The sequence below is a fragment of the Hydra viridissima genome, unplaced genomic scaffold (genome assembly GCF_058129835.1).
Source record: "Hydra viridissima isolate aposymbiotic clone 2 unplaced genomic scaffold, HvirCarnegie_v1 scaffold_1, whole genome shotgun sequence".
In the NCBI taxonomy this organism is placed as follows: Eukaryota; Metazoa; Cnidaria; class Hydrozoa; order Anthoathecata; family Hydridae; genus Hydra; species Hydra viridissima.
In genome coordinates, this window is record NW_028324300.1 from 13436342 (window position 1) to 13449253 (window position 12912).

General features: G+C 30.7%; 1 protein-coding gene and 1 long non-coding RNA gene across 2 annotated transcripts; one reads left to right on the forward strand and one right to left on the reverse strand.

Moving 5' to 3' along the window:
- Positions 1-3584: 3584 nt before the first annotated feature.
- LOC145187565 (astacin-like) lies at positions 3585-6630 on the reverse strand. The gene is made up of 7 exons (XM_090076733.1): positions 6466-6630; positions 6243-6308; positions 5679-5828; positions 5468-5585; positions 5203-5381; positions 4594-4693; positions 3585-4424 (listed from the first exon to the last, which is right to left on the reverse strand). The coding sequence occupies exons 1-7, from the start codon at positions 6608-6610 to the stop codon at positions 3986-3988; spliced, it is 1197 nt and encodes a 398-aa protein (XP_089932859.1). The 5' UTR covers positions 6611-6630; the 3' UTR covers positions 3585-3985.
- A 785-nt stretch (positions 6631-7415) lies between these two features.
- On the forward strand, positions 7416-10384 carry LOC149893433 (uncharacterized). Its single transcript, XR_016456601.1, has 3 exons — positions 7416-7788; positions 7945-8878; positions 9776-10384. It is a non-coding gene; the product is annotated as an uncharacterized LOC149893433 (long non-coding RNA).
- The last annotated feature ends 2528 nt before the right edge of the window (positions 10385-12912 follow it).

Genomic DNA, 12912 nt, shown 5'->3' on the forward strand with positions numbered 1-12912 from the left:
AACAGTTTCATTAACTTTTTAGATCACCATTACTTTAATATGGATTTTTCGGCCCGCCGGCTCCTGGTTGACATTTGATGCAATTCTCGGAAATTAAAAATCTATTTGCTTATCTCGAAATCTAAAAAAAAATCTATTTTTAAACTTTACTAAATTGGTCAACATTAGCAATCTTATGCAACATTTTATAGAAAATGATCAAACTTTTACTAATTGATAAAATAGTTATAAATATCAGTCTGAAAAGAAATAACACGGAAATAACTTTGCACGCCTACTTTTTTTTTCCATTATGTTTTTTTATATTCACTTGATTGAATGCATTTTCCGTTATGTTTTTTATATGCACTCAATAAAACTGAATTAATGAAGTAATGAACTTAGTAAACCTGTTAATACCATACATGTTATAGAGAAATATTCTTCATGCAAAGTAGAAAAAATATATATATCTTTAATTCAGATATGGTTCCTTTTTTGTAATGTTTTGAAAATAAAAATAAATAAATTAGAAAGCAACCTTAATGCGCCACCATTCATATGTCTATAGTATGAATATTCAGTGGTTTTTTGAAACCACTGTATATTCATGCTATAGACATGAATATACAGTGGTTATATAGTATAGATTTTTTTTGATTAAAATTGTATATAAATATGTTTTATATATAATTATATATATATATATATATATATATAATTAAATGGAAGATTTGATTCCTCATTATTTCTTAAAAGTTTATAGCTTTTTTACTTTTTGAATTTTCGAAATGATAAAGAATTCATTCAGAATGTAATTGTTTGTAGCACGTTTGTTGCTGTGCTTTTTTACAGTTGTACGGTGCGACAAAAATTTTTTGTGCTAAAATCATTTAATCGATTTGTTACAAGAATTGCTACAATTCTTTTAAAAACTTAAGAATAAAAACCATAAAAAGTTAATATTAAGCGCCCATCTATCATATTTATTGATAAAATCTATATAAAAAGTAAAATTATAAAAAATAAAATTACATTAAAATTTAAGAATTGGCTTTATGTTCGTTCTTGCAGATAAAAAACTTCAGCAACATCAGAAAAAAACGTTTTTTTTGTATAACTATATTTTTTTGTTTACTTGTATTTTTGTAACTATCATTTTTTGTGATTATAATCAGTTTTTCTGTAGGATGAAATAACTGAACCAGAGGTACATAAAAGTCTCTTCGTAACATCGTTTTTTTTTTTTTGTGTTCAGTCTTGAAGATTTACGCGAATGACGTCATCTGTTGCAATTTAAATTCTAAAACTTCAAGATTCTTGAGCTTCTTCATCAAATAGTCTTATTGACAAACGAAGATTTTCTATTATTCTTGGTTCGTGAATTAAATCTTGTGAAGGACTCCAAGACGTGTTATACTAATTGTACAAGTTGGAGTAACGTTTTGCGGTTTCCATACAAAGTAAACGTAACGTGCTGATATTAATTTCAAATCTGGTTGTGATACAAATTAGGATCATGTGTAGCTTTACAACTAGTTCTTTGTTTATTCTTGTAATTTCGGCGAATGACTCTTCCTTTAAAGAGGGCCGTCGAGCAGTGTTACCGTCCATTGATGTTCCCGATCCTCCACATTTCGGCTAGTTACCAATAAGTTCCATTTTTTGTTTGAATCCTTTTAGCATATTGATTTTTTCTTGTTTAATAAGATCTTTCTCAGCATCTTTTCTTGCTTGCCAATTTTTGTTTGGTAACTTGTATGGAATTGAATAAGACACTAAAAAAATCTTATTCATGCACGAAGTGTAGATAATCCATATTGCAGTCCATCAAATGAATAAGGAAGTTGCATAGCTAAAGACCACAGGGAAAAAGCCAGACATGTCACAAATTTTTATATTATTTGTTATCCCCTTTTTCTTCTACTTCCCATATTAAATATTGATCTGACTATGCAAACAAATTGAAAAATCACCAACGTCACCAGTAATGGGCGGTTAAAAATGTTATATCCTATGGAAGAATAAGAAACTTTTAAATTTAAAAATCCTTATTTCTCTTGCAAAATGGTTTCTTCGATGATTAGTAAATTAGTTGATTCTTTTTCAAATTTAATTCCTAAAGTTCAACAACATGAAGTAGATAAAGGTCTTGCATTCCGCCAATTAACAGTTAGGACTTCTTCAACACCATCATTTATCATTTGTAATCTGAATTGACGCAAAGCAATTTAAGAGCAACGACTCTTAAAATTAAGGAGTTTATCAACAAACATTTTTTGCTTGATAATCTTTGTAGTTTAAAAAAAGAATTTTTTTTTTCTCATCAAACGACAATTCAAATGATGTTATTAAATAGCTATAATTTTCTATTATCTTGAATAGAAATGCTATTATCTTGTAAAGAGTTATAAATATCAAAATACTTTTACAAGATTGAAAAATGTTAATAACAAAATTGTACATTTTGTGGTTTTCTCCAGTCGACATATATCTATTTAAAAAATTATTTGTATGTTAAGGAAATGTAATAAAAATAGGTTTTTACTTAAAAGGTTACAAAAGTTTAAATTTTTGTTAAGGGATAAAACAGCAGCAGTCACCACAGCAACAGTCACCATACAATGAAAACATTTTTATTTTCCATTTGCAAATATTTGACAAATAACATATTTACATTTTCACAATTTGGATAATAGATTAGTGGTTCAAAAATTACTAGGAGATATTCGCGTATAAACAGCTTATTAAAAGATTATTTTTGCATTATCGATCTTGAATTATTTATTATAATATATTATAATAAATTTGAATTTATTATAATATATTATAATAAATTTGAATTTATTATAATATATTATCGATCTTGAATTATTTATTATAATATATATTTATAGAAAATAAAAATTTACGTCGTGTGTTCTTCTAAATACTTTGAATAGTAGACTAAAGAATTTTGAAAGTTATGGAGGATTTCGGAGAAAAGTTCATCTGAAGCCGAAAAAAAAACTTTAGGGTTGTTACGAAAAGTTATGAAAAACTTTCTGCCACCGAAACATAAAAACACAAAATTTCACTTTTATTAAACCGCTTCAAAAAAACTAAAAAAATAAAAGTTTTAATTCAAAGCATTTAACTTTGTACTTAGTAAAATTTATTTAAAACAATAGCAACAATTAAATAAAAACAATAATGGCGAAAGAAAGTTGATAACTAAAAAATGAAAAAACGCGCCACGAAACAGACCTCAAATTCTTCATGAACCGGATGAGATATTATTTTAATTGATATTTAATGTTTATTTTAATAACTATTTCTGCTAATGAACGTGCGTTGCGATCATTATGACAGTATTTGTGTCGATCATTATAACAGACACGTTCAGCATGTTATGTTGAATAATGATATTTGGTTAGTTTGGCACTCCGTGTGCACATTGAAAAATGATATTAACTTATTTTGGCACTCAGTTCGTGTGCATATTGAAGAAAAAAGTTGTTGGGGTTATGATATCATCTTTTTTTTCATTTCTTTTCGCCAAAAAAATTTTTTTTTACAAAAAAAATAATAAATTATAAATAATTTTAAAATTTTTATAAAAAATATTTCTTTTTTTTTTACAAACGGCTGAAATACTTCGCCGAACAATATTATAAAATAACAGATAAGGCAAAAAAAAAAAATGTTCGTTGTGGTTTAGTATAAATGTAGTTTTAAAATTTACTTATATATAATGTGAATTTAAAATGTGTCAACTGAATGAAAACATTGACAAAATTGGCGGTTGTAACAAGAAATTGTAATGCGGTTTATAAAAAAATGACTTTCTGTTATAAAAATTACTCAATTTTCAACATGGATCGTAAAGTAAGGCGGGTTTGTTTCGAATTGCATAAAAGATTTTAAAAAGTTCGAAACTTGAATTAAAATATGTCAAGAGATGCAGTATCTCAATTTGGCGTAAATAATATTTACATAATTGACCACTTTATGTATTTTACAAAAGTTAAAAAATGAAATCAACAAAAAACCAAATTGACCCCAATAATAAAATATTTACAGTAGGACTAACAGAAAGTGATGAGTTTGGATCACGGGTTGTATTAGTTGAGTTATTTTCCGAGTTTAAAACGCGTGTTGTGTTCGCTAAGTTTATTTTTGTAGTCTTTTGGGTTGTTGTAAAGTTTGAAAGAGGAGTTGAAATGACAGATTGAGAAGATGCCTCTTGTCTTGGTACACTAGTTGAAACGGTTGAGAGCGGTGCAGTTGTTGTAATTTCAGAGCAATTGTAAAACTCATTTACCCTCATTATGTCTGCTTGACTTAACCCAGTTAGGCTACCAAGTTTACGAAGAGGATCTTGTTTGGAGTAAATGGTCATATACATCTTGCCTTCTTTCCCTAACAAATTTGTGATCGGATCGACGTATTTTGAGAACACATAGCTAAAAAAATAGTTTGTTAAAATATGATTACATTAACAAATTGTAAATAATTTTAATACAAAAAGATAGAAAAGACACGGAAAATTAAATGATCAAAAAATGATGATCAAGTGATCAGAGAAGATAAAAAATGATGCAAACATTATAAATAAGATTTTAAAGAACGTACTTTGCGTAATGCATAACGCTTGAGAAATCATATGGTATGCCTTGCGTACTAACTGGTCCTATATCTACTTCGTTGTACTTGTCAAATTGGTTCTCATAACCTTAAAGGTTATAAGTAAACGAGAAGAAAACATATACAATATTGTCAAAACTCAAGGGGCAGCAGGAAAAACAACTTTTTGTTAATTAAACTATCAAGCATAACTCTCAAAAGGCACAATTTTTTAAATTTTACTTCGAAAATTAGAAAAGTTTTAATTTATATTCAAATTAAAAAAATCCAAATGAAAAAACATGGCAAATCTTAATATTTTGCGATCTGCTTTAAACGATTGGCAGCGTTATTTTTGAACTCAAAGTTTTGCTTATGTCTTTGTCTTAAACTGTACCGTGATGCAAAACCTCTGGAGACAGTTTAAGCCAAAGCCGATGTCGTTTAAGGACTGTTAAAAATTGTTTAATAACAAGAACATATACTAGTCTGAACATCTTTCAGACTAAATATTTCACAAAATAAAAATACCTGTAAGTATTTTTATTTTGCGAAATGTTTTTTTTTGTGAAAAGGACATTTATTGGGTAAAGATTTTTCAAAAACAAATAAATGTACCGGTTTGAACGTTTGTCAAGTTAATGAACACAAAATCATCTCTGTCAAGTCTTGTGTGCTCGTGAAGAAATCCCAATGCATGCAGCAGTTCATGCACTACTGTAGCCACTTGCTCACACGAAGGTCCTATGTTTACGTTTTGGCTTCCTTGGTTGACGTTTCCGACATACGACGAACACCTTGGGTAAAACAAAAGGAATCGCGTGCTTTGTAAAAAATTTTATTGGCAATGAAACGAATATTATCTTTATTATATTACTTTTACCCAGATCCTTTTGTGATGTTAATGTAGTTTGGTTGAATTGTCCTTTTAACAAAGCGTACGCAAGTTAACTGTTCAATATGTTTTATCGAATCGTTCACTGTTTTTTTGGCGTTATCCGCTTAAAAAATTAAACGCAAGTTTATTTATTGAGAGGTCTTTTTTTTGAAATTCAAATAAAAAAAAACAAAAAACAAGCATCAAAATTACTTACAAAGAGGAGAAATCTCATCAAATACGTAAGGAACAACACCGTTAATCCACTTTCTCTCAGGCATTAGTAATACAGCCCGTTTTCGGCGCTCATTCTTATCAACAGGCGTTTTAAGGATGTCCAACTCAATCAAGTTGCTCTTATCTTCAGCTAAAACATGTTATTTTTATTTCAAACACGCGTCATTTTATTTCAAGAACAGTTTTTACATGTTATCAAGCAAATTTTTGAAAACTCCGAACTGTTCTAATACTTGATTAGATGTTTATTTATTTCCTTAATAATAACAGTTAGTCACGAATCATGGGCCAACAACTACCAATTTTATTTAAAGAAGTTGAGTTTTTTGAGCTCTCCCAGCAGAGTGTATAAAATTCATTAAAACAATGCTGTATTACCTGTTATAAAAGGAATTTTGATGGAAAGCAATGCCCATTTTAATTTAAAACTGGAATTAGGTCTCAGTTAGTGTTCTATGCTTTAGATTTGGCTTGATAGATCACCAGATATGCATGAAAAAATGAAAGCGTCGCGAATCCAAAAGTTTTTAACAAAACAACTTACTATTAAAGTAGCCTTGTAAAATTCCGTAAGTAAAAGATTCTTTAAACAACGGTCGGCCGTCGGTTCCTATGAGTAAATTCGTTAAGTTCTTTAGATGCAGTAAATGGACTTTGAAACTTTTTGATTTAAAACTACTTTTAGAAGATGTTTATCATTTTTTTAAAATAGTAAAACCATATAAAACATTTAGAAAAAGATTTTTAAGAAAAGCAGATCAACTCACCATTCGATATTAAGAGAAAGATCAAGCCAAGAACAATCATCTTTACGAAAGAAACAACAGAGTTATGAGACTTGTTTAATTGCTGAAAAAAAACTCCGGTATTCAATTTTAAAAAACCATCGTTTAAAATCAATAAGTAAAGCATCAATAGTATGACGCAACTTAAATGCAAGTGTGCATTATTAAAAAAAAACATCAATATCCTTTTGAAAGTTAACAATAAGAAACTGACAAATTTATGAGCCGTTCAGTGTACTAATTGGTTAACTCCGTAAAACAAATTGTTGAGAAATGCGATGTACATTGAATAATGTACGTCGCATTTTTCAACTAATATTTTTTAAAATTCCTTTTTATAATATAAAATTTTTTTATCGTTTGCTGTCATTACTTCCGCAGTATTTAAATTAGAGATAAAACAAACGAGTCATGGTTTTTAAATTCGTATATTTTTTGTTCGACTTTGACAACCGTCAATTTACCGACGTTTTTTTAAATTAAGCGAAGTTAAAATCCGTTAAACTTCAAAAAATAATTAATTAAACGGTTATGAAAGCCGTAAAAAGTTGTAGCTTAAATTTTAATCGACTTTGAAAACCTTTAAAAGTTGTTAAAACTTAATTAAAACGATGTTGAGAGCTGCAAAGAGTTGTAAATCAAATTTTTACGATTGTGAAAATCGTATAAATTTGTTGACATTATGTTAAACGAATTTAAAAAACAACTTTTTGTATGTTATTTAACACGATTTAAATATTGTAAAACATCAAACAAATATGCCTAAGAACCATTGCTCGCTGGTTAGGCAGTACTTCCTGAAGGAATACAGGGGAGATAAACCAATGGTATGTTCAATATCTACAAGAAGGACCTAAAAATGAATTCTGGGTCAACATCGACCCTGAGTGGTCACCTGCGGTCCAACCATAAGGATGAGTACATCGAAATGTGTCAGAATCAAAAGATACGAGATGAAACAGAAGCTGCCGAGGAGGATAAAGTTGAAGAGGCAGAAGATGAACTGGAAAAAGTTAGCACTGGTAACTTAGTTAAATAATGCATGTTACGATGCGATGTAGCAAAGTTATACGACTTCATGTCAAAGAAGCGGTTTGTTGTGTGTTACGAAGCTTCAAATATAAAAACTGCACTGAGGGAATCAGAGACTATTGCTGATCTTGAAAGTTGTTCAATCACGTCCATTGACCACAAGCTTATCGTGGCCCTGGAAAGGACTGTCAACAAACAGCCTGATATCAAGGCTGCTATATCACTCTCCTCTTGCTGAAGGGTTGTTGAAAAAGAAGTGCCTTGAGATGAATGGTAATATTTTTAACTTTTCAAGTAGATACGAATACAAAGTTTTACAACTTAATGTCAAATTTTTACAAATATTTTTTAATTTCAAACAAAGATTTCAAAGAGTTTACGATTTCATGCGAAGTTTTTTGCGAAATTTTATTTTAGTTTTTGTTTCAGTACCCTACACAAAGATTGCTGCTCCTTGTGCTCAGGGCTGTGGAGTCGGAGTCGGAGTCGCGGAGTCGGAGTCGGAGTTGGAGCTCATTTTTGCTGGAGTCGGAGTCGGAGTCGGAAAAATTGTACCGACTCCGACTCCAGTTTTAAAAAAATCCAGTTTAAAAAAAATCAAAGTTTCATAATTTTCATAAGGATTTTATGGATGTTATTCATTAAAATATTTTATGTCCTGCCAGTCTAAAGCACAATTATCAAACTCTAGCCCTCTTGTTGTTACAAATCTACAAGTCCCTGGGTGCTCTGAAAGCTGTAGGATATCCAGTCACAATGGGAATTGTAGTTTGCAACAACTGGAGGACAAGGAATTTGACATGTTATTTTAAGGCCTTTAAAACAGTGATAAGCAATAGGGTATTTTGCTGCTTATCACTGAGAATAATAAATCACCTCCCTTGCGCTCTCCACTACCATCCCTTAAACTAGATAACTTTATGATGCCTTAGAAAGTATTAGAAAATTAGTGATTGAAGAAGTTGTTAAACAAAAAGAAGAACTTAATGAACTTCTTAAGGGATGACTTGTGTTTCTTAACAGAGTGAACTATTTTGCAATTAATGTCTAATTTTTTTTTTGAAAAAAATGAAGAAGTTACCAAGACATTGGTAGTAAAAGACACCAAAGCTAATCACATCAGTGAATTTCTCCAGGTATTAGAAGAAAAGTTTCTTAAAGAATATGACCTTAAAGAAGAGCAAGTTCTTTCTGTGCAGCTGACAATATTTCAAACATGATTTTGACAAAGCAATGTCAAAACAGCAATGCACAATCAATCTGGATGTCAAAACAGCAATGCACAATCAATGTCTCAGAAGAGATCACCCATGAGCTTCTAGAAGATGATGATGAGACTGAATTCTGGAAGGCAGCAGGAGAGGTAATAGCTTTTAAGTATAATATGAAATAAATTTATTAAATATTAGCTAAATATACTTCTACTAATCTTAATGCAATCGAACAAACAAAGTAATAAAAATTTTAATTTGAGGATACGATGTCATACGGGGATGAGGGGGGGGAGGGGACGGTTCAAAGCTAAACTAACTTTTTAAAAATTATACTTGCACGAGAGTATTGTTGCCTGCCAGCTTCAAGTGGCTCAAATTAGCGGGCCTTTAGTGAAGCTGAACAGGTGGTTTACAAAAAAAGATGCAGGTTGTCTCCAAAAACCACTGAGAAGTTGGTCTTCATTAACGAGAATTTCGATCCGTTAAACTCTTTTGTACCAGTTGGGGAATACCGCTCCATGGAAGAGTAAATGGCAGCTAGATCTATTCCAGACAGAGATCAAAGTCATGATGGTGATGATAATGATGATGATGATGATGATGATGATGATGATGATGATGATGATGATGATGATGATGATGATGATGATGATGATGATGATGATGATGATGATGATGATGATGATGATGATGATGATGATGATGATGATGATGATGATGATGATGATGATGATGATGATGATGATGATGATGATGATGATGATGATGATGTTGATGATGATATCGCCACATTAAAAATGAAACGGAGACCTATCTTTAGGATTATTGAACTGGAATAAAATAAATATTCTTTAGTAGCATGCTAGGATTATTTAAGATTAAATAATCAATAAATATGCAAATAATTTTTTTACATGTTTTAAGGAATTGGATTTTTGAAATCTGGAAAGATTGTTAAATTAATGCAACGGTCTTAGCATATCTTTTTTATATTCTGTATTTCTGTAATATTACTGTAGTGTATACTTCAACTTTTTATCATTTAGAAATTAGAACTTAGAAGGGCAGAGATTGCAAGCACATACCAAACCAATTATCACTTCACTTTACTTTATATCGATGTTTTTGAACCTGAACAGCTTCTTATTGATTGTTATTTTTTCCAAATCTAAGGGATGAAGTCAATCAAGGGATGGAGTAGGAGTCTAGGAGAATAAAATGGAAGAGTATAATAGTGCTAGTACAGCCACATACAAGTTCAACTTAAAATACAGCTTATCACTTCACTTCACTTTAAAATTTTTGCGTTTCGTTTACTCAAACGATTTCGAAGGCAGTTATATTTTTGGAAATTCAAAAGCCGTTAGAAATTTTATACAATTTTAAAACACGCCATTTTCGAATTTACAAAACTTTTTACGATTTTGGAAACCGCGAAAATATACTTTATTTTAACTAAAGCGATTTTGACAACCGTTTAATTAAATTTTATACAACTTTTAACGATTTTGAAACACGTTCACACACGACTTTTAGCGACGTCGAAGTGTCGACTTCGACTTCGAAACACATCGACCTCGATTGTTTTATTTCTAATTTAAATACACTTTTTTGCAGAAAAATATTTGATGAAAAAATATTTAACATTGGAAACTTATTTTTGAATGAATATTTAGGAACACAATGTTTATCGATTCTTAGAAAAAATTAGATTACTTTTATTACCTATGATATTGGCTGAAGCTGCGTCATTGGACGTGACAAAGTTGAATCTTTTCATATTTAATCGAAGGCTTTTTTAAAAAGTTCCAAATGAATGATTTACAGCGTTATAATATTGAACACCAAGCAAATGAAAGTTTTACTGCGCTATAATATCGAACACCTAACAAATGAATGATTTACTGCGTTATAATATTGAACACCTAGGCAGAATATGCAGGCTATACAAAAAATATTTAAAACATTTTCTTAAACCTTTCACACTGCTTTTACTTGCATAGCCAACATTAAATGTACCTATCCTACATATTTTATCCCAGTTTTTAGTAACTTAAGTAGCTACTAGCATATGGAGTTACTTAAATAACTTGGCAAGTACTTACCTACGTCGTTTTTTCAGGCAATAGCCTCCGGAAATCTCAGGAGATGTATGGTGACCCAATGAGCATGCTATTGGAATGAGTACAAGAAAAAGTTCCTCTCCAACCAATGAAAAATACTCGTACATATCTTTTATATTCTGAAGAGGTTGTACAAGCAGTGTTTATTACCAATCCCCAAAACACATACTATACCCGTAAACATAATTAACATAATTTAAGTCTCTTGTCTGCTTAGAATCTTTTTAGCTTCCTTAGAAGAATGGTTTTCAACTGCTTTCAAATATCAAAATGTCTTGGATGAAAATACTCGACAACTCAATATTGATGAGAGATGCTTCTCATTCTGTCCTGCTCCATCAAAAGCTGGGTTAACAGACTAAATGGAAACGTCTGGGAAAGAAATAAAATGACCATAACTGATTTATGTCAACAATGGTCAGCATGACACAATTAATAGCTACTACAGTTACACGAATCTCAATAAGCTACAGATTGACTATTATGGGCTCCCACCAAATGCAGCACACGTCATACAATCTATTGATGTATCTGTCTTTGCTCTCCTGAAGACGTTATACAGGAAACATGTTGTATTAAGATCTACTGATTTCCCAGAATACTTATGGACAGCCAATTAGAAACACTGAAGAATCTTATTAAGGCAAATAATGGTTTCAAGAAATGCTATTGGTTCCTTTTGATTCCTTTGCTCCAGAAAATAATAATTTATAATTTGAATTGTGAACATAGAGGATGACGGTCTATTCATTTTTATTTGTTAGCGCGTAAAATATTTCTTGCTGATTTTGAGTGGTTAGATTGTTATGAGTAGCACCTTGTTTGAAAAATAAAACTTATTTCATGCCAAAAATAATTGTTATTCATAATAGTTCTAGAAAAGTAACGTTTTGAGTTTATTAGTCATAAGATTGCGCTGTTCGCCAGAAATACATTTTGTCCTCATGACACAGAAAAAAATTTTTTAGGTGGGTAAAAAGAGTATAGCTTGTAGTTTTTAAAAGTGTAAACCTTTAAATTAGGCATTAAAGAATACCAGAGTTTTCAATTTTTGCATTTTTAATTTCATCAAAACTAACGTGATTTTACGGCACAAATAACAACTCAGCTGTGCAATTTTATAGCACGTAATGTTGTAAACTTTTGGCTGCTAGAGATCCAATCTCTATGTGTTACAATTTGTATTTAAGAATTAGGGGAAATATCTAATCAATCTGGCAGTAATTTTGGAGGATCACCTTGTTAATAAGAGTACCTTGCATTTTTAAGGTATATAATTATGGGTTTTGAACAAAAATGCATCATTTATTAATTTGCCTCTAACAAGAAACCACGAAGAAAGCCTAAAAGGTTTCTGTTTTATTTGTTATATAAAAAAAAAGGCTAAACGTGGATTAACTGAACTTGTTAAGCAAAAAGCATTGGAGGTTTTGAAAAAGAATGTTGATTTTGAAGATGCCTGTGTCCCAAAAGGCTAATTGAGGGGCATTCTTCTCCGAATACCAGATTTTTTTGATTTTGAATCTTTAAAACTTTTTAATATATTAGGTTGGTGCAAAAGAAAATTCTTTTTTTTTCAGTACTATTTGTTAAATATAGTTAAAATTAAGAAGTAAATTGTCATCAAAATAATTTCCTTGGCTATCTATGACTTTTTGCCATTTTGTGACCAACTGACGAATTCCATCTCTGTAGAAAGACTGGGAGCTTTGCTTTGAAATAGGCATCTAGCTGATTTTGTAAATCTTGATTTTCTTTGAATGACTTATCCCGTAAAAAATGTTCCATTGAACGGAACAAATGGTAATCTGATGGTGCCATGTCTGGTGAATACGCAGGATGCGGCAAGACTTCCCAGCCTAGTTCTAAAATAGTTTCCTTGGTTCTCATAGCAACATGGGGCCGAGCATTGTCGTGCAGCAATATGACTTTGCGGTTTCCATGACCTGGTCCGGACCTTTTTTCTAAGATTTTTTCATTCAAACGTCAATTGTTGCGAGTAGCGTACAGTATTAATAGTTTGCTTCGGTTTCAGCAGTTCATAGTATATTATACCTTTC

Coding starts and splice junctions, on each gene's coding strand:
- LOC145187565 (XM_090076733.1), bottom strand. CDS start 6,610: ATGCTTTACTTATTGATTTTAAACGATGGTTTTTTAAAATTGAATACC. Junction 6,309..6,465: donor CTTTCTCTTAATATCGAATG/GTGAGTTGATCT, acceptor ATTTACTCATAG/GAACCGACGGCCGACCGTTG. Junction 4,694..5,202: donor CTTGACAAACGTTCAAACCG/GTACATTTATTT, acceptor ATAACCTTTAAG/GTTATGAGAACCAATTTGAC.